Here is a 21,163-nt window from a genome sequence, read left to right on the forward strand (position 1 = left end):
TTCCCTGTGCAAAACTAATACAGATTTATTTTATGTGGAAGATCTGATCTCGGACGTTACGGTGTTCGTAGACTGATATTTGTTATCATTACAATTGCCATTAAATAATTACATATTCAGAATTGTTTGTTATCATCTTATCAGCTTTTATCCGCTAAATCAATAGATTTATTAATTTTGTCGGATTGCTTATTTTTGGTGTTTCTTGGAATTACCGGGCAGTGTATAATTTAAGGGGCAATAGACACCTGGACTCTTATGTTTTTTACGGAATATCTCTAGTGTTTGTTGTTGCGTTCTATTGGAAAAGACCATATCCTTGAAAATATTAATTATGCATATACTGACAGTTATAGATAATGTTGGAATAAGTTGGTGATAATGCCTATGTAATTGGTTTTCTTGTGCTATTTTGTGGTTAATTTGCGTCCACGTGCAATAGATTGACCTCAAAATGATCTTTGTCCAATTAAATGTAATTTTGAAGTATAAAATTTTGGATTGATTTGAGTTTGAGGAGATATTCTGAACAACCAAAACAAACACGAAAACATTGAAATGGATAGGAAAAACTTTCTCTTGACTTTACGGTTTATAATGTATTTAGGCATGTAAATAATAGAGCACAGTGTGTAAGTAAAATTTCGTACTTTTACAGTAATTCCAGTTTTCGATTTATTTGGAGCTCAGTCCGTTTTAGTGTGATAGTTATATAAAAACCTGATAAAGTGTCATTAAACGTGAATATATTTAATGATTATTCGTCTGTGGGTAATATTTAAAAACTACATTCGAAAATGGATTTATGACTGATTGGCGAGCAATTTCTAATTTTTTTCCCTCCGCAGTATTAAATTTTTTACTGTTAAACTGCAATAAAACTATCTATTGCATTTCTCATTAAATATCATTTTAGTAACTTTCAAATATGTTCGATACCGTCCTTCTAATCGATTGATAGTGTGATTTTATTTTTTTTTAAGCACCAAAGGCGGGTCATTTGATCGTTCTCTGAAATTTCATACACCCAACAATTTTAATTACCGGTGGACTAGACGACCTTCTCCCTCTGCTTTCCCCTGTTCTTTCTCGTATTATCGAACACCGTTACGTAAGTAACGGTCTCACATTCGAACCATTTCGCGGTTTGTGATCAATGAGATGACTTTTCCTAGTTTGTGACTTAACATTTGTTACCAGTTTTGTTACTGGTTTAAAAAGTCGTATATAGATAGATATACGTACCGGAAAAGTAGGAATTACATAAGTACTTATGCTTTTTATGTAGAAAAAGTATAACCACTAACTGCTAACAATATATCATATCGTATCCTGTTAAGGCTTATTCTTTACATAAAGTGGCTAATTCTCTAGTCATCAGTAAAAATTTCATACAGTGGGAAAAAGAATTCAATTTTTCACCCTAATGTTTTAATGAAACAGCTCACCAAAAAACTTTTCAAAAATAGAAGATTTGCACTGTACTCACGCATTTTAAATTTATGTTCGATCGGTAAAATAAAATTTAAATACAAAATATTCAGTGTCTTCTACGTTTGGGAACATGTTCACCAAAACCGCGTTAATTTAAAACTATGTTGCTATCTATGGTGTGGACAATTTCGTTACATTCGACCGAAATTATATAATATTAGGTTTCAACCATAATTACACGAAGGTCGTTTGGTGGTATTTGTTCGGACATTCTGCGATATGCGTACCAAGCATTCCATGAATATTCATCAATTCCGCAGGATTTTGTTTTGGACTTTATATTATTTTATGAATCGCCCGAGTTTTGGTGTATGTTGATGGAAAAACACTGTTAAAGTCTTTACTTGACTCGACTAGGTTAAAAATCATAGCTGGTTTGAATGCAAACCACTTCTACACTTCTAGTTAACGAATATTTGACAATTTAACAAGTTGCAATTTACCGACGACTTTGCTTTGAAACTTTCTAGGCCACGGTACTGGCGTAATAAAAGACAGTTTTATCATTTATGTTGTCTGCGAACGTTCACCGGTCCTTTCCTTTCACCCGAGGCGTATGATTCTCTAGACCTGCAAAGATAATAAAATGATTCCGTTGCTGAAAGACGACGATCTTGTCTGTTCAGCAGCTTTTAAATACTTACGATTTTGGGCATGAGCTCTAATAAGCGTGGAGTCAAGGTTAAGCAACGCTGAATTTTACTTCGTTTAATTTTGTTTCTTAATTTGTTATTGATTCTCTAGATTTTTGTGTATGGAGCGTTGTGATGTGCTCCATAAAATAAATTGTTACTAATTTTTTTTATTCAGTATATAATTTTTTATATATACATTTTTAAATAAATAGTTTAGTACCATAAGAAACGAAAAATCTATGAATGGCCTATTTATTTTCCCAAAATGGATACAACCTATTTATCAAGGTGGGTACAATGTTTTCAGAACTTAACTTAATTCAAAGAAAACGCAACTAAATTAGATCGACTACATTATTCATAGAAAATATTTACCAAAAAAATATTTTTCTTCAAAAATGCGAGAGCCAAAACGCGAACGGATGCCAGTGCTCAAAAAAAAAGTTGTGTGATTTTTTCCTTAAATCTCAACACCCTGTGGCTTAGACATTAATATACGTTTAGGATGTCCGTCAAAATTTATTTTTTCTTAAAATAAATCCAAGATTAATCTGCTTAAGTGGGGTTGTGGAATTGGCCTGTCAATTTTTTTTATGTTAATTGTCCGAAATAATTTAAAAAATACAATTAAATTTTTATTTATTTATTTTTATTGTGCGGTATATCGCCGTCGCATCGTTCTGAGAACTAAATGGAGTCGATATTTTTATTGGAATTCCGCTAAGTACCGTATTCGGGTATTTCTTGAAGACGGTGATAGGTAGTGTTGAGACTGGTCAAAAAATGTTTTAAATAATATCTTGCAATTCTAGAGTGTTATCTATCATTATTTAATGATAATATGTATTTTATGATTAATTATTATGCGCAAAGAGTATAAGATAGAGGGGAAGGCTCCATTAGTGGCAATGTTAAAAAGCGTACACGAGTTTCAATGCCTCTAGTGATTGTGTCCAGTCATGAACATGGAAAACGCGCGGGACAATTCAATTTAAAGTTTGAAAGGTAAAATGTGAAAAAAAAGTGTCGAAATAGTTTAAAAAAAAATTATTAAGTAATATCCGAATACCATACTTAGCGATTCCTCCATTTGGTTCTCAGAACGACGCGACACGTAACGCACAATATAAATAAATATAAATTTCATCGTATTTTTAAAATTATTACGGTCAATTGACAAAAAAATAGGTCTGTCAATAATAATGCATAATAATTTATTATAAAATACATATTATTAAATATTGATAGATAACACTCTACACCTGCAAGATGTTATTTGAAACATTTTGATCGGATTTGGCCACGGTCAATTGACCAGTCCCAACACCACCCATAATAAGCATTGGCACCGTTTAGGAGCACCCTATTAAATTAAAAAAAAACGATAAAAAAATGTTTGAAGAAGTGGAAGTCGCGACACATTTTAACAGGAACAGGGTTTGAAGTTTATCGATCAATTTTTGATCGTCAAAACATGGGAAAATTTGCCATTACTTTGAAATTTTCAATTCAAGTATTAAACTGCTTTTGTCTAAAAATTTTCTTATTTATTTATTGGTCTCAGTACGCTAATCCGGAGTGGTTACAAGGGAAACTTTTTTTTTTTTAATCCTCGAAATGATGAATGAAATATAATTAAGGATAGATGATCGTGCCAATTATGGAACTGTACATTCTCTGCTGTTTTATAGATAAACAATTGTTGTTAATAATATATGTTTTCGAAATTTGATGATTGTATTATTACGCTTTAAATGAGGCTATCGGAGTTTGGTATCTATATGAATTTTTGGTATTTTTTAAACTTCGCTTAATATAGCGGAGCAGAATATTAGCGGTATATCAGAATTATTTTAGATAAAATATATCCTTTAGTTTAGTTTTCGCCAACACGGTATTTCTTTATTTATTATTTCTGCATGCAAAGGGTTATGTTTACATTATTTCTTTTAACGGACGTGAGCCGATCACAAAAAGCAAGCCGCTTTGCTGAAAGTTCGGGTCTACTTCTGATGGGTACCGACGAAGGGTTTAAAAGCAGGTCACGACAGTTGACCGGTGGCATTATGTATTAGACGATTAAATTAAAAAGAGGCGGGTAACGAGGAAAGCCGTGCCGCTGCTTACTCTTTTTCTCTAATAAGACGAAAGACGAGTAGACGAATTGTTGTCCATGGCAAGTGTAAAAGAAGTTGTTGTGCGCTGTGTAAATAAGTGAAAATATAGTCTTATTTAATTTGCCAGAACGTCGGGCTGTGTTTATTTCCTCAGAACCTTAGACTAACGATAAACAATCCTACATTATTATGTTTTTATTTTTGTTTCTCTCTGGATAGAGGCAGAGGTCTGCTAAAGAGAGGTTAAATGCACTGCTCCACTGCAAGCGAGAGAGTAGTATCGTCTCTATTGAAAATAGAATATTCTATTTGTTTGAAATATAAATATTGAGAATTGTTTTGAAGCACGTTTGATTTACACATAGGAAAAAATATATTTGCGACACAAGCCCATTATTTGCCAAGGAGTATTATAACGTTTTTATTAATATTTCAAAAATGCGTACCCGATGTATTTTTTATTTTAAAAAATTGCAATGAACAATATGAACAGGAAATTGACGATCTCCCGTTTTATGAATGAAATCCCACCTTCGTTTAGATTCTCCTTGACGGATATCCTCTTTCGAATAAATCACCGTGTTTATGGGCAGTTAATAAACAATCCTAGGCAAGATTGTTTTCCTTTTTGCGGACGCCGCTCGCCGGACGTTCTTATTGGTTCAAATTTGCACGCGAAACGTTTCAGGAAAAAATCATAGATTTTTCGTTCACTGGTTATTGGTTATTCGGTACACCGCGAGCGGCAAGTGTTTTTTTTTTACCGGCAGGTGAGTGTGTTTGATTGACAATAATTTATATTCGCACACTAATCCATGGAACTGTCCAAAGTTAAATGTCATGATTCTTTTTTAATTTTTCGCAAAAATTCTTCGTATCTTACGTTTGAGCTATCAGCACGAAAGAAACAGTTTTTTGACGTTATCCAAATTATGAAGTATTAAAACCGGACGATGCTAGAAGTTTGAAAACAAATAAATCGGCCAGAAGAATATGTTGGAAATTATTTTTGTTTTTTAACGCAGCAATGAACTTTAAACTTTAAAAATGGCCTTTCCTGGACTATCAATTTTGCTATGACTGACGCGATTGCAGTTGTTTAGTTTGCCTCTAGGTGGCGTTTTGTATCAATCGCAAAAAAATATATTCAACGATATGACTCTTTTTTCACAAAAGTTGAATAAGGAGACAAAATCGCATTACAATATCTCTATTTTATCCTAAAATATATATAAAAGAACAAAAAAAAAAGAATTTTGTGAATTTCCGGGTTTGATATTAATATCCGTTTATCCCGAATTTACCAAATAAAATGCTAATGTATTATTTAGAATGCAATTGCAATAATTTCTAAGCGCACAAAATTGCTTAAATTTATTATTATTACTTTTTTTTAGAAGTTATGTTTAATAAACTAAACAAAACTAAGTTACTGAAGATTAAACAATTTATGAATTATTGAATGATTTAACTAGTAAAATGTATGTTGACATAATCAGTATTTTTGAGAGGATTTTACACTGGAAAGTAAGCTACGGGATAATTTGGTGCCCTGTGAAGGTACTTAAAAGAACGTAATATAATTAAATAGTAATTTTTTATTTTGATTTTAAATGATTTGATATCCTCAATAAAATATTTGCGTTTTATTTGATAAATTTGAGATAATTAGACATTAATAACGGTCCGTAAAATGAAAATTCTGCCCGAACTTTTTTTTTGAGTGTGATGTTCTTTTTTCTACTCCCGTCTGTAAAATACCTAACTACGCACCGATCTAGCGTGCGGGAAGCGTCACTTTACCAGTTTCGTTTCCATGAATCCGAGCCACTTCGGACATTTCCGGGATTTTACCGCACGGATTTGGGAGCAATCGGATATTTTCGGAGATATTTCCCACGTTTTGAATTTTGACTTTTGTCAATTCTGACGGTCATGTCGGTGAATCTATTTATGTTGTTTTGCGAAAATGTACCCAAAAACTAACGGTCGTAGAAAAAGTATAGTATCCAACATGTTCGGTAAACTTTTTAACTCACTCGTTTATTAAAAACTCCTGAGTCAAATGCCGTTTATCGCACTTTTGCATAATATACTATTATTTACATTTTAGGTTGGAATAAAGATATGTTTGGGCCCTTATTTGACTATTTAATGACGTAAAAAAGTCAGATATTTGCATTATCGACAGTATTTATCTACCAGTATCACTTATAAGTAACATGGCAAAAAAAATTTCTACTCTCGCCTGTAAAATACCTAATTATCTACCGATCTGGAAACGCCACTTTACGACGTCAGTTTTATTTCCCACGGATCCGAGCAACTTTCCGAAATTTTACCGCACGGGTTTGGGAGCAATCGAATGATTTCGGAGATTTTTCCACGCCTTGAATTTGACGTTTGTTAATTCTGACGGCCATGTCAGCGAATGTATTTGTGTTGTTTGGCGAAAATGTACCCAAAAAGTAACAGTCGTAGAAAAAGTATAGTATGCAACGCGTTCGGTTAACTTTTTAAGTCACTCGTTTATTAAACACTCGCTCCGCTCGTGTCAAATAAACTCGTTAGTCAAATGCCGTTTGCCGCACTTGTTGCATAATATACTATTTTTAATGACAATATGACAGTTCTGAGAACTAACGTATTGAAAGTTTTCTTTCCGTCTATAACTACTTGTATTTAAGTATTGCAAATTTACTTTGATATGACTTTTCCTAGTCTAATTTCAAAAAATTAAATTTCTAGTAGCGAAACAAATTCGGTCACTCGATGGCGGGAGAACCGAACAACCCTTATCATGTTCCAATTGTTTACTAAACCTACATGGAAGTTGGTGGTTTCATTCGTACTTAAAATAGTGTTCCTATCTGTGTACGTGCATTAAACCGTACTGTAACGGAAAAGAAAACGATTGAAGCACAATTAATCGCGATAAATAATCGTCTAGGTCAGCATTCCTGCATTGATCGGATAGAAGTAGTTTTGAACAATGTCTGCAATGAAGTTTTGAAATTGTTTCGTACATTCGTACATACATTTAAGTACTATTTCCCTTTGATTTTTAACAAAACTATCGGTTATCTAGTTCACAATCATTTCAATTATCGAATTGTGTTTCCGAATTCCAAATTAGCAAGACTATTAATACGCATTCGTTCGACTAATTCCATGTGTGATGAGTATTGATTTCCAATTTTGTTGAAACTAGTATAGTCATACCTCTACATTAATGTTATAACTGCCTTCGAATATGTTGTCGGCATTAATGAGTCACTATTTACATTTTTGTATTCGCCGAGTGCTAATTAATTTGTGTTAAGCGGTAAAATGCCAGACTAATGTGGAAAATGTAGTTAAGAGTGTATATTATGGTACCATCGATATAATAAGCCTGCAAAGTAAAATTTAAATGTTTCCGCGATTTTCCATTTATTGAGCGTTTTGCTACTCAGAAACATTATCGTTGTAACTAATTATTTAAAAAACTACTCATAGAAAGCAGAAAATTGAAACATGCCAATCGTTAAAAATTTAAACGATGTTTAAAAAGCACTGAGGCAAATGGGTTGAATATGGAAAACGGTAGCAAAATCTGACCGGCAGAACGTCAATCAAATGTCAAATTTTCTGTTCCACAGTACGACTCGTTTACCCACGGTACTGATATAAAATAAATTTGAGGTTTGAAATCATATAAACCTCTCGCACTATTTCATCTACTCATCTTTGTAACCAGTACTCGGATCACGCACTTGAACATGATTCACTAGACGTTTTATACATCTGAAGATAGATGATGGCGCTGCAATTTTAATTTTAAAGACAAATGTTTATAAATCGGAATTCAGTGTTTACTTAAAATATTGATCCCTAAAAAGTGTCAATTTTTTTGGTATGATCATAGAAATAAGAGTTTATGCGGTAATTAGTTTAAATCATTTATTGGGACAAAAAAAGAATTTATAGATACATTTGAGGCGTGGACATGATACGGTACTGACCTTTAGCTGATATTGTAATGTAGGTTCTCTCTGATTATTAATTAATTACCAATGAGAACAAGCAATACAAGATATAAAAAATCACACCTTAAACAGCATCCATGAATTAATTGAGTGTGCAATAGGTTTTTCTATGCATGTAGCGCCAGAAGGGAAAAAGTTGTATTAGAGTGGTTGAGCTGATATTGCTGTAAAAATATTTTGTAAAGTGAATTATGATTATTATATATCTATAAATAAAACTTTTGTCAATGTTTGCCTACCCTTTTAACCTAATCATGCAAACCTAAGCGGAAGAATATGTAGGTACCTTCGTTAATTTTGTTACTGACTTAGACAGGTGTAATAATAATAACACGAGAAGGTCGTTGACTTGATTCGCGTGTTGCGTAAGCCAAGATCCATGGAAACATTTCTATATTTACTTTGTGTTGTAGCGTTCTCTATAGTTCAGTAACTCAGGATTATTTATTTATTTTTTATTTACACGTTTGTTTTTGTTGACTCTATGAATAGGGGTCGCTACTTCGATATACGTAATCGTAAAAAAATCAGTTTTTGTTTTGAAGGAAATTTTCCGTACGTTTGTTGATTTTTGATGTTGTTGTTTGCATTGTAACCTTCGAAAGCTCAACTACACTGCCATACTGCTAATGCTGCTAACCCATTTGAGGCATTAATAAATAACCTACCCAAATACATACGCCGCTTGGTACGAAAAGGATATAAAATTGGTTATAGATTTTTTTACACAAATAGTGGTCAAGTACCGCCGGGACTCCACTGGAATTTATAATTATCATTTGATTGGTCTTGTTGTTAATGAACACGATCGGCCACAATATTTCAGTAAAATCGGCAAAAGAATCTTTAAGATATTAAAATGAAAACGTCCTTTTCTTGTTACACGCTGTAATGACGCTTCATCAAACGAACATCTTGTGAATATCTACCGCCTACCTGTTGGTTTAGTTTGCCTATGTTTATAAGTATTCGACATTAGCTTTGTTGTACCTAGCTATCATTTTTTTTTTAAATGTCAATGCGTCAATATGTGCTCCGACCTATCCGTGAGATTTTTTATATACCCTCTAAGAAACACGTATTTTTTTAAAATTAATTCCTGTAATGTTTTTTTGTCCGTGCAATGAATAACGAATAAACGAACAAATTGTTTTTCTTACTGATCTTATAATCAGCATTCCACGAATTGCCGTCACGATGGGTTAAAAATTAAGGTTCGATGATTTTTGAAGTAAACCCTTTTCGATGTGTTTATATAAAGAACTTTTCGTGTTATCAAAAAAAAGCTGCCCGTAGTCGACTTACACTTTTATGTGATTGATTGATTGTTTTGTTGGTACATTCGTAGCTTGACAGTACCATATTCTTCCCATGCAAACACAACTATTACTTTGCATCAGTTGTGGGAAACCGCAATCCCCGTGAGTATACGAGCGTATCAGCCATCGAATTCAGCAATTTTTATCGGTTTTTCGCTTTTCTTAAGCAGAAACAGTTTACAAAACCAAGCCGAACTTTGTAAACTTTCATACGGTCACGGTTTATGAACATTAATGCATAATGACTGCTCGGATTTAAGGCGCTCATTTTTGTAAACCGAAAAATATTTGGTTTTGTTTTTACTTTATTACCCCTTTTCGCGTTTTTCTCCAGTACAATAACTTCAATATCAAAAGTAACCGAAAACTTGTCAAAAGGAAATAATCTGCCGTCGCTAAAAAATCACTACCAAAAAATGTGAATAACATTTTTTAATTTATTCCAAATTTTCATCGCCTGTGTGTCGAATCCTAAATGGTACAAACCATCCTACTTCACTTACAGATACAGTTACACACTTAAAGTTTTAAAATTGTGTAATGTTGGTTAACTCTGTTAACTCCCTCTTCCCCCCGTTTAATAATTTATGGAAGATCCCTTCAGGAAAACCAATGTTAGTTCTCGCGAGACTTCTGCATTATTTAATAATCCCGCCCTGATGAATTATGCATTGATAAGTCAATAAAGTATTTAACTTATACGTAAATACTTGGTACTGATATCCTTACAGAACCAGAACATAAATATATACAGCGCGTTTCAAAAAACACGTGCCAACGCTTAATTAATTTAATTTCCAATATACGGGATGTTCAATATTGTTAATAAAAGACCAGACTCTCAAAACAATTATTTTATGCTGCAATTTAAAAAAAAAACATTTTAAGGAATAATATTTTTGAATGTACTTTTTTTTGCTGAAGCAATTATTGACAACTAGGCGTTTAGTTATTTCATATTACGTTGTATTTGCAAAGAGTAGAGAGTAATCTTAGACTTTAATATTTGACAAAGTTATTTGCACATAAGTAACAAACTAAAGTAAATGCAATATTTTTTTCAGCTTTCTGAAAATTGCATTAGAAATATATTATTTTGAATTTAATTAGATTTAATTATTATGATTTAAGAACAAATTTTAAAAGAGACATTTTTGTTTTAAGCCCGTTACATAGGATACAATTTCTACATGTATTTCTGCGTGTCCACTGCCAAACTGCAAGAAATGTGGCCCAAAATTACCAGCGTTTGCTTTCATGAACTATAGGATTCACTTCTATGAAAAATCTCAATAAATTTGAAATCACGAAAGATTGCTCTTAAAAGTCTAAATAATAATTTTATGAGGTAGCGCACAGAAAAAGTGGAAAAAATATTCAAGAGGCAACTGTAGAACCTCCTTTAGCCAGAACGCTCAATTTGTTTAAAAAACTGTAGTTATTGCGAAATATAACAATGAAAATTAAAAGCTTTTATAGAGCAAGTCAATAAACAATTTGTTTTACAAGAACTTTACTTACAACTTAAATTAGCTCTAAATGAAAGAGAATTGTGCAGAAATTGGTTTTAGAGAATACATAATCAGTAACATATTGGATTTTATTCAGCACTTCAAATAAACATCCTCGTTTCTCTCATTTCTACTCTTGGAATTATGGATGGATTATTGTTTGTATTTTGACAATTTTCATGAATTTTATTTTTTCTCGAAAACGAATACTAGATACGAAAACAACTCGAGTCAAAATAGTTGGATTTTTAGTGCCTTATTCAATGTAAATAACAAAAAATTGCAAAAAAAAATCAGTGACAATAATTAATATTCGTAAATAAAATGTCTTATTGACGTAATCAAATTACAACAAAATAGGTCAAAAAATATTTAACATATTCACATATCCGGACCTATGAACTTTTTTCTTTTTATTTTTGAATGGCGAATTCCCAGCTGAGCGTTGTGACATGTTTTTTGAAACCTCCTATATATATATTAAGGCTGATTGTTGGGTGAATATTTTTGTTTTAAAAGTAATCGTTTCGAGATTGTGTCAGTGATAGAGGTTTGAGCTAACGGAAACCAGTGCCTATCAATAAATAAATAATGTTGAAATGTGAAATTGAAAATTAAAAATAAGTTTGTAGGCGTGAGTTCGCAGTATACAAACTACGTAGATACACTTTCTGGCAGAAATTGGTTCAACGTGCCTAAAAATTTTCGCGTCATATTTTTGCACTCTGGATTGGTTTATTCGGGCTTATTTATTCGTCGAAGTGGGATGTTTTTGTACTGAACACAGTTTATCTTTATTATTGTTATCTGAACCTAATGGAGTAGATATTTCCTTTACTAGTTATTGACGTAATTTTTCAATCCTTATCTAATAAGAGAAAATTTGTATACGAATCTATATTATATACAAACACCATGTTTCACTTTAAATTTAAATTTAAGAATGAATTGTTTATCAAAAACGCCTCGATTATAATTGCGGTTGCCAGTAATTATTGTTTTATTAACTATCCCTTTAAGTAAATTCATCTAACTTGTGTTTTTATTTTCAGGATCGTGACGTTTCTCAGTTGTTCAATAATCGTGGATCGTTCAAGCTATGGCCCCGTCCCCTGTACGTCAGTTGTTAGCGTTCAGTTTACCATCTATTGCCATACTGCTCAGCTATTTGTGGTACAAAAAGAGGAGAATTGGGCATCGAAGTGACACAGGGGGTACAAAACCGATCGAAGATAATAATAAAGCAATATCGACAGCTTATAAACTGTTGCTGGAGCCGGTGAAGGAAGACGAGAGAGAATTGAAAGAAGAACATGTAAGCAGTCCTATGCCTATTTAGCAAGTCTAAAAAAAGTTGTTGTGTTTTTTCTTAATCGTGTTGAAATGAAGTATTCTCAGTTTTTCAACACTTACTGGATGATAAGCACGCTTCGAGTTTTACTGCATATTAGGAAATGTGAAACAATTTAAAGTGGTAGTACCGAATTGGTTTTATCGCTTTACCGATATCACTAGATTAAAATGCGATAATTTTTATTTATTTATTTTTTTACTATTGGCAGTTGTTTGTTCCCCTCATATTATTTTTTTTGTTTTTCTAAGGAGACTGAATTTATTTGAAGTATGAGTACATTTATTAGACAATTATTAAAACATTTCTATGAGTGAATTCAATTTAACTTTTTCTGGTTTGGAATATTTTTTAGTAGTTCTTTCCAATTATTAAAACTAATGACATATGAATCGTTCTAACGCTTGCTCTCCCTTATCTAATTAATGATATTAATCAGGTTGACCGGCATTCCCACTCGGCATTGTGCTTTAGACGTTGATAGTTTCTTTGAACAGTGGTATTTATTTTCTACGGTAATTTTTTTTTGAGTGCCAGATCGAAGCAAGTTTACAAATTTGATATATTTTCGAAATAGTTGCACCAAAGTCGGATTGAATCCCTTATAGAGAATGTTGTTGTTTTAAAGATTGAAAAACAGAGCCCAGTTGTAACGCCATTGAAAAGGCTGGACAGATCGTTAAGCGGCGTTGAAACCAGTCCCATCGATATTGTTTATCCGTCGGAATTGAAACAGTCGTTTGTGGTTTCCGATGAAGATTTAGACGTCCATATAGAGCAGGTATTAATTATTTTTTAACATGAATATGCGCCAACTTGCAACTCAAAAATTGTATTATTCCAGATCAAATCAATTGGAACTGGATGCAGTTCACCGAGCATTATATCCGCCTCGCTTAGAACTCCACCTCTCAAATCTGCTGGAAGACAGTTAAATAAAGATAACTTATCCAAAACTGTGCCCAAATTCAACGAATCGATCATATTCGAGGCCAAAGTGATTAGTCCGTTGAAGAGGTCAGTGTCCGAACCCGCAAAGTCGACCGACATTAGAAATATGACCCAGGGGAACGTCGGATCCACGGAAAAATCCCAAACTCCAACTAGTGCCGTTAATGTTTCGAATTCGGCGAAACCTCTTAGTACTAGCCAAACTAATGCCATACAGAAGGGCAACAAGGCGGTATTGAAGAAAAACGCCAAGAACAGTGGAAAAATGCAGCAAAACATCGCTCCGAACAACGTTTCCCCAGTCCACAATAAAAGAGAAGCTGCAGGCAAAGAAATGCCCGTTTGCAACGTAAGTTATTTTGCAACCAGTTATAATTTGTTAAAAAGTTTTTTAATTACTAGTTCGCACGTTACCATTTCTTTCTTTCTAGTTGGGTTGGCTACAATTTTTTGTCAAGTCATTAATATATTATTTTTGTATTTCTACATTTTGAATCTTCGTTTAATTTCATAGCTCGTGTGATAATTTTATCTAATCTCGTAATGAATTTTGGTCGCCCCTTCGTATTGTTCTAGGATCTAGTGAGCAATCATTGCTCTCTACTCTGCTATTTTTAGAGTATTAGGCTGTTTTTTCTTCAGCTTCCAGATGCGTGCAAAAAAGAATCAAACTACCAGAACGGAACGAGTGTCGAAGAATTGCGTAGACAGCATTCCGGTCGCGATTCGGCCAATCACAGTCCGTCGGACGTAATGATGGCCAGTCCGAGCTTGAGCAGTATATCCGATAATCATAGCGAAGGATCCAATGACAGCGGTAAGGGTGGCAGTGATTTGGCGACCCCTCCCGCATCAAGGACACCCAATACCATTCAACTAGTCGAGAATGTTTGTCTGGTGTACGAGTTTACCATTCCACAGAACTTAGTTGGGAAACTGATTGGCAGGCAGGGCTGTTTCGTGCAGCATATCAAGGATAAGACAAACGCGTTTATTTTGGTTAAACCGCATCCGACCAATAACAGACTAAAGGTAATTTGTACCATCTTTCAGTGTTAACCGAAGGTTTAGTAACCTATTTTCTCTTATTTTAGACGAATTAAAGGTTTGGATTATATAATGTCATTATTTTTAAGTTGTTGCCGTTTAAATTAGTTCTAGCCTGTTGTGATCTTTTTGCACTCCACTCCTATTAAAAAGATGGGGGTTCGTAAATATTAGTGTAAAAAAATGATTAAAAAATAGGAAGGAAAAGAAAATTGTAAAGTTTTTGCAGTTGCTTTAGGAATGATATTTAAATACAAATTTTAAAAAAGTAAGGTTAATAATAATTGAAAGGCACGCGGGAAAAGCGATCCAAAATATCGAAAAACCGGATGGTATTTCAGCATGCTCATTTTATTTCATCCTTATTTATTAAACTGTTGAACTGCTGATCTAACTCCGTTAGATTCATAACAGTAGTAGTGATGATCAATTTGATGTTTTTTACTGATCATAAAGATCAACACTCATCAGAATAGAAAAACGTCATCCTCATATGACATTAATAAATCGTCTAGAAAATATAAATATAGTTTCTTTCAGTCACTTCAAAGCTGAAATCTTCAAACTTGCCCAAATCGACTTAGATCGTTTTTTCCTGCGTGCTCTCCAATTAATGAAAATCGAAACGTTCAGATTATGAAAGGCTTGACATTGAACAGCTTATATTGCTAGTGTACAGTTTATGTTCTAATTTATGTTCAACTAAGGGCATGTTACATTTTTTTTCCAGGTCTGTTCAGTAGAAGGATTTCAGTCTGAAATAGATGAAGCTCTCAAACTGATCCGTGAAAAATTTCCTTTAAAAAAATACCCGGATGTTACATTCGAGCAAGTTACTTTAAGTCCATTGGTTCCTACAGTGCCTCTCATTCCGGATCACTTATATGTGAGTTAATTTGCGTCGCGGCCTCTTTACGGTGGCGATAATTTTTCTCGTTGTAGTTGAAACTAGTAGAAGGTATTAACAATGACACAATACTGAGCTGCATGGTGACGCCCAACCATCTGTTTATGCAACAACCGACGCACCCTTCGTACCCCAACCTGAACGTCCTCGCGAGCTACATGAACGGCTGTTACACAGAGAACGACTCGCCCTTGCTACCCACTCCTATACCAGGTTATAGACGTCAAATTATTTCGGTTGGATTAATTCGTTATCTAGAGACATTTCGTTTTCAGAAAACACGATATGCGCCGCCTATTCGGTGGACTCGTGGTGCAGGGCAATAATACTATCATCGGATGAGGAGTCGGAAACCTCCTATGTCAAATTTCTGGATTACGGCGGTTACGCGTGCGTCGAAAACGACAAGTTACGGCAGATCAGGCAGGATTTTATGCTGCTACCCTTCCAAGCGTCTGAGTGCTTTTTGAGCAACGTTAAAGCCAAAAGTGGTGAGTGGTTGCTAATTGGTGTTAATCTTTGGTTGTTAAATTGTATGACCTATTTTTCAGAGGATGGAACGTGGGCACCTCAGGCCTACGATTTGGTCGCGGACATTACAAGAGGCTCCATTATTTACACGCAAATCGCGGACTACACCCCAGAAGGGATCCCCTTAGTGCTGTGTTACGTAGTTTCCGGACCCAGGGTAAGTTTTGTATTGCCAATATTTACTTATATTGTTTATTACCTTTTAAGTTTTTATTATTTGAATGAGGACAATAGACAATAAAAATCACGTCATGCTTTGCTAAAAAAATTGAATACGCCGATTATTTAAGTAAACAAACAAAATTTTGGCTGACTGTCAGCACCGCTTCAGAACAGGTAGATCAACCCAAACAGCGATTCATTCATTTCTGGGGCATGCTAGGGAGCTGTAGGGATATTTTGCAATCTTAGCTGGACGTTTGATGTATGTACCACAAAACTCTTTTGAAAAGGATGGAACAAAACAATAGGGAAGCTTAGCTCTGAACTGGTTTAAGTCGTTCTTAACTTTTAAGTGTCATAGGCAGAAAAGGGCAACTTGTGTCAAATTAAAAAAATCTCAAGTTCAATTGGTCGATAGGTACAGTGCTTGGCCCAGTTTTATTTTTCCTTTTTTTCAATGAATTTTCTGCTCAGCTGCTTAGTTAGGATTTACCAGAGTTCATTGACCACTGTTCAAGTTTAATCTGCTCACACTGTTATCAAACTCTTGAGGACCGAATAAATTCAGCGCTTGCACGCCTAAACAGCAGGTCTAACACCAACTCTTTTTAAATCCAAACTAACTACTAGCTACAAAACTGTTTTTATAATTTTAAGGAATATTTTGCTTGTTAATGATTGTTATCACTGTATTGTGCTCTATCACATATTTTTGATGATATACATTTTTAATGTGATCGATATTGTGTGCGTAATTTTAACCTGTTTGACAAAATCGATATTACACTGATTTTGTTCTATGTGGGATAATAAAGATATTATTATTGTTATTATTATTATTATCATTGAGAATAAAAACAATACTCGCCATCTCTGAAAGAATTCTATCTCTATATATCTATCGAATTTGACGTAACTTACTGTACAATACAGAAAAAATGTGCAACAGAAACTAAAGCAGACTACATACATGCAGATACAGATACATGCAGGCAAGCGTGAAGACTTGAATGTACAGGTCGAGACGCGCGGGTAAGTGCGAATGTGTATGTGTTAAAACTCACGGCGCGTTCAGTTCCAAGCGCGGCTCGAATCGAATCAGATTGTGTCTGATTTTTAGAGCAAGTGCGGGCCCCCTCCACCAACTGGTGAACCTCGAGGTTTACCTGAATAGTGTGGGGCCGCAATTGGTTTCGCACTTGCTCGCGGGCTTACCTGGACACATTTGCGCGCGGACTTGCCTGCAGGTGTATAGCCCCCATAACAACTCCTGTGATCTTAAATTATCCTTATATAGGAAATCTGGAGATTTTATTTTTGTGGTTTATTTGAATAAGTATTTTTGATGTTTTATTTTGTAGTTTTCTTAATAACACAACTACTAATTTAAAAGATCTTCATTACTAACTGCCTCTACAGTTAATACTTTTTTGTTAAATATTATTCCCCAAATAAGAAACTGAGGGAATGAAGGAAGCATTCAACCAAAAGCATTTATGAGTAATATGTTTCAAAATTTTCGATTTGAAAATCAGTTATAGCTACAATTATGTAATTTAATTGATTTATAGATTTAATTAGTTTATACTTTGGAGTTCTGAAAATATTTTCTTACATAGGGCTAAGTATTCCCTCTTCATGCCCTTTCGCTTTTGCTTATTATTTCGCCAATAAATTGAACTGCACTTAAATATTTCTCGAGATGTATCACTGTAAAACTTGAAAAAATATCCGTATGCGGATTTGGTTGTTTACCTAACAGATTTCAGATTTTAATCTATAGTTCTCTTGTAACCAAGTTCGTGTTGTGTTGGTGTTTTTGACATTTAGAGTCGCATTTGACGATGATTTAGTGATTTGCCAAATAATTATTTTTGTTATTGAATGCAATGCAAGAATGGCTGTTTAATGTTACACATAGTGACCTGGAAACGCATTCTGTGTAAAAGCAATAGAAGGCAACTAACTGGTTCGTAGTTGTTTATTTTACTACATTATTCTCTCACTCATTGTAAAAATGCAAAAGCAACATCACAAAATAAGAATTTAGGTTCCTTAAGTATACAAATTTAATATCAAAATTAAAAATATAAAAGTGATAGCACAGAATTTGAGGAGTTTGGTAGTTTATTGCGCTAGTCAAATCAATTCTGCTATTGTTTCTGTTCATAAAATGTTTGTTTTGGTTAGTTAAGCAATTACATGAAGCCAAAACATAGTTAATTTAGCATAGTTAATAGGTCTTCGCAAAAGTCTTACTCGCTCTAAAGTGAAAATAGGTATCTATGGTTCCTTTTTTTTTAGGACGTAGTCTTTTTGAACCAAAGGCTTGTTGACGAGGGCTTCGCAGAATGGGTGAGCTTTGAGGACTCGTCTAAGGCTGAACCCGCGACAGCAACCGTTACGGCGTAAATCAAATTTTCTGTTTTCCGATGTTTTTTTTTATTTATGTTAATCGCGCAGGTGAGTGTCGGACCGTTTTGGGTGTGACGCGTTCAATAGTTATCTTCCAAATTTACGATGCTTCATTTCGTTTTCGATTGTACATTTAGATCCTTTAAGTATTTTTAGAAACTTAACGTTTTTGAGTTAGCACTTAAGAGTTTTTATTATATTATATACGATTAGTACATTACGTTGTTATTCTTGATGCACTTTTAGTGGAAACGACTAGTGAGTTAAAACGACTGATGTTGATGTAGTTGAACCGTGGTGGATTAATAAAAAGTATATTAGAGGTACGGGCGACTAAGAGTTGGGAATTTCTGGTTTTGTTTTGTTATTATTTTGGGAAGTTAAAATATTTTGGTGGGTAAGCATCTTTTGTGGGTTTTAGTGCCGTGTCCTGCAATTTCAAAGCCTTATTTGTTGCAATTGAAAAAACGTTACACTTTTAATTTTCTCCATAAATGAAAAACTGTACTAAAAATGTTTACATTTTTATATAACTTTGCAGACTGTACTCTTCCTATTAGGTTAACCTATTCATGCCAACTACCACCAATATAACCTAATTTGGTAAAATCATGAATTCAATTAGCATTAAAAAATCTTGATTAGTTTTTTCTAAAATATGCTGCAACAAAACCGTGGTAGAACAACTAATTGGAGAATTAAGGGATGATGCTTCAGGTGCTCTCGGAAAAAAAGGTTGTTGCCCGTACAAGTAAACAACTTTAACTGCATTGTTTCTTTTGTTTTTTAATTTGTGATAATTTCATTCATCGCTGGGCTGTATTGTATTAAACTCATTAATCGATTCTGTAATGATTATTTTTAATAATGGAAAATCTAGCGAAAAGAATAGAAGAGGACATTGGTTTTTATGGATTGAGATTGAAAATAAGTACCGAAAATATCACTATGTATTTATGACAAAATTTGTTTTATCCACATTTAGCCTTAATTTGGAGGTTTTAAGCTTAGCTCCCTAATTAGTGAATTGTTTTTTTTTTGTTTTTTTTTGTATATATTATTAATTATTAAATTATACTTTTTTTTGGTATTGCTTATTATTGTCTTAGCACAAAAATGTTACTAGTATATCCTAATATCCTAGACATATTATATGGTCTCTTTTCAGGGTTTCACTTTGAATTGTTAAGAGGAGTTGGTTGAGCGGTTCGAAAAATATCTGAGGCAGTAAGACCCTTTAATGTGTCTCACAAACTCTAAAGATCAGTCAAATGCGATAATCACGTGTTTTCTTTGAAAAAAGGCTTCTAGTGATTATCGTTGCCTGCGTTTTCGGATATCGACTAAATCTATGTTTTTGGGACACAGTTCTTTGTACACTTTTGTTTCTATGGAAAATATAAAAATGGATTCTTCAAGAAGACAAAGAAACTTTGTAAATATTCCAAAGGGGTGTTTAAATTTGCAGAACGAATGCATCAAAGGTAATTTATGTACATTTGGAAACATGTGGAAGTTACAGTTAATTTTGTTTTAGTTGATAAGACTTCGATTACACAGTAAACCTCTTCCTAATTTGTTTGAACCATTGGAGAATCAATTGTGGAAATGTGATGACATATTTTTAGTAAGGCTTCATTTTGTCGGCCTACTACTCTGTGGAGGTTTGAATTTTAAAAACGGTGTTTTCAAAAAATTTCCTTTTTTGAAATTACTATTTTTTAATTCATATAAGCTGGCCCTGGCGCCTTTTTAAACAACCGTTGTATTTATACGTAGTGACCATGAGTCACCACGTACAAATAATCATATCAGAGATGGCATCACAGGGCTAGCTTGAATATTGTCATAGAAAATAACCTAACAAAATACAATTGCAAATATTTTGTTTTGCCATATTCTCAAATATTCGACTTGGTGTCAATAAAGGGTAGAACGGGAGGGACTTACTAATGCACGCATGCTTGTACAGTATTTGTATTTGTATTGAAGGACTAAAAAGGAGTCAAAATAGTATTTGGATTTGAATTGTTATGGAAAATTTTTACAAAGTTTTACTTAAGTGGACACAAATATTGCAAATGCCTAAAAATAAATAACATTTAAAACAAAAGTACACTTGACTATTGATTATTTTCATTTCTCATTAAGAAATATAATCACAAGTACTACTAAGGGGACAATTTTTTAATGTAATTAAAACCATTTTGCTTGGATAAATGCCCTGCATTTTAATATTTTTAAAGAAATTTTAAATTTCCTTTCGTTTCTTTTTATTTAATTAAACTCTTTGAGAACATAGAATATAGTCAAAAATGTCTAGGGCCAACAAAATCGGGTGTCTTGTCTCTGAAGTGACAACAGGTTCAGCTTTGTATCTAATATTCCGTTTTCTGCTGTGCAGAATCTGGATGCTTTTGTTGGAATCAGAGCTGATTAGAAGTTACCACTTTTTATTTCCTACCGCTCAACCCCATCCTAATAGCCAGTTAAAATATTCTTGATATCTATTTTGATTTCATAGTAATTTTTGTATATATTTAGGTTTCTTGTACTATAACAAATTTTTGGATTTCATCGTAATAATATATTAATAAAACTATGTATTTTCAAGCGATTATTTGATTGATTCACCATCACCCCATAATTGAAGTACTGGCGTCCTATTTAAGAAACACAATAATTGCAATTTTGC

The 21,163-nt window shown here is 33.5% G+C and overlaps 1 protein-coding gene across 5 annotated transcripts in view; it reads left to right on the forward strand.

The window, feature by feature from the left end:
• Positions 1-21,060, forward strand: part of LOC132703391 (KH domain-containing protein akap-1) — a 33,350-nt gene extending 12,290 nt beyond the window's left edge. For 2 of the 5 annotated variants that reach the window (XM_060672626.1, XM_060672625.1), the window contains exons 2-10: positions 12,157-12,419; positions 13,084-13,236; positions 13,300-13,755; positions 14,049-14,438; positions 15,184-15,339; positions 15,396-15,573; positions 15,636-15,851; positions 15,912-16,048; positions 18,358-21,060. In XM_060672626.1, coding sequence (XP_060528609.1) covers positions 12,204-12,419; positions 13,084-13,236; positions 13,300-13,755; positions 14,049-14,438; positions 15,184-15,339; positions 15,396-15,573; positions 15,636-15,851; positions 15,912-16,048; positions 18,358-18,465 — 2,010 coding nt within the window. In that variant the 5' untranslated portion in view covers positions 12,157-12,203 and the 3' untranslated portion in view covers positions 18,466-21,060. Of the gene's footprint in view, positions 1-4,864; positions 5,017-12,156; positions 12,420-13,083; positions 13,237-13,299; positions 13,756-14,048; positions 14,439-15,183; positions 15,340-15,395; positions 15,574-15,635; positions 15,852-15,911; positions 16,049-18,357 lie in introns of those variants that run through there. The other 3 variants (XR_009619070.1, XR_009619071.1, XM_060672627.1) reach the window with 3 other exon arrangements.
• Positions 21,061-21,163: the final 103 nt, after the last annotated feature.

This window comes from Cylas formicarius, unplaced genomic scaffold (assembly GCF_029955315.1).
Source record: "Cylas formicarius isolate icCylForm1 unplaced genomic scaffold, icCylForm1.1 PGA_scaffold_6__28_contigs__length_40554024, whole genome shotgun sequence".
Taxonomy (NCBI): Eukaryota; Metazoa; Arthropoda; class Insecta; order Coleoptera; family Brentidae; genus Cylas; species Cylas formicarius.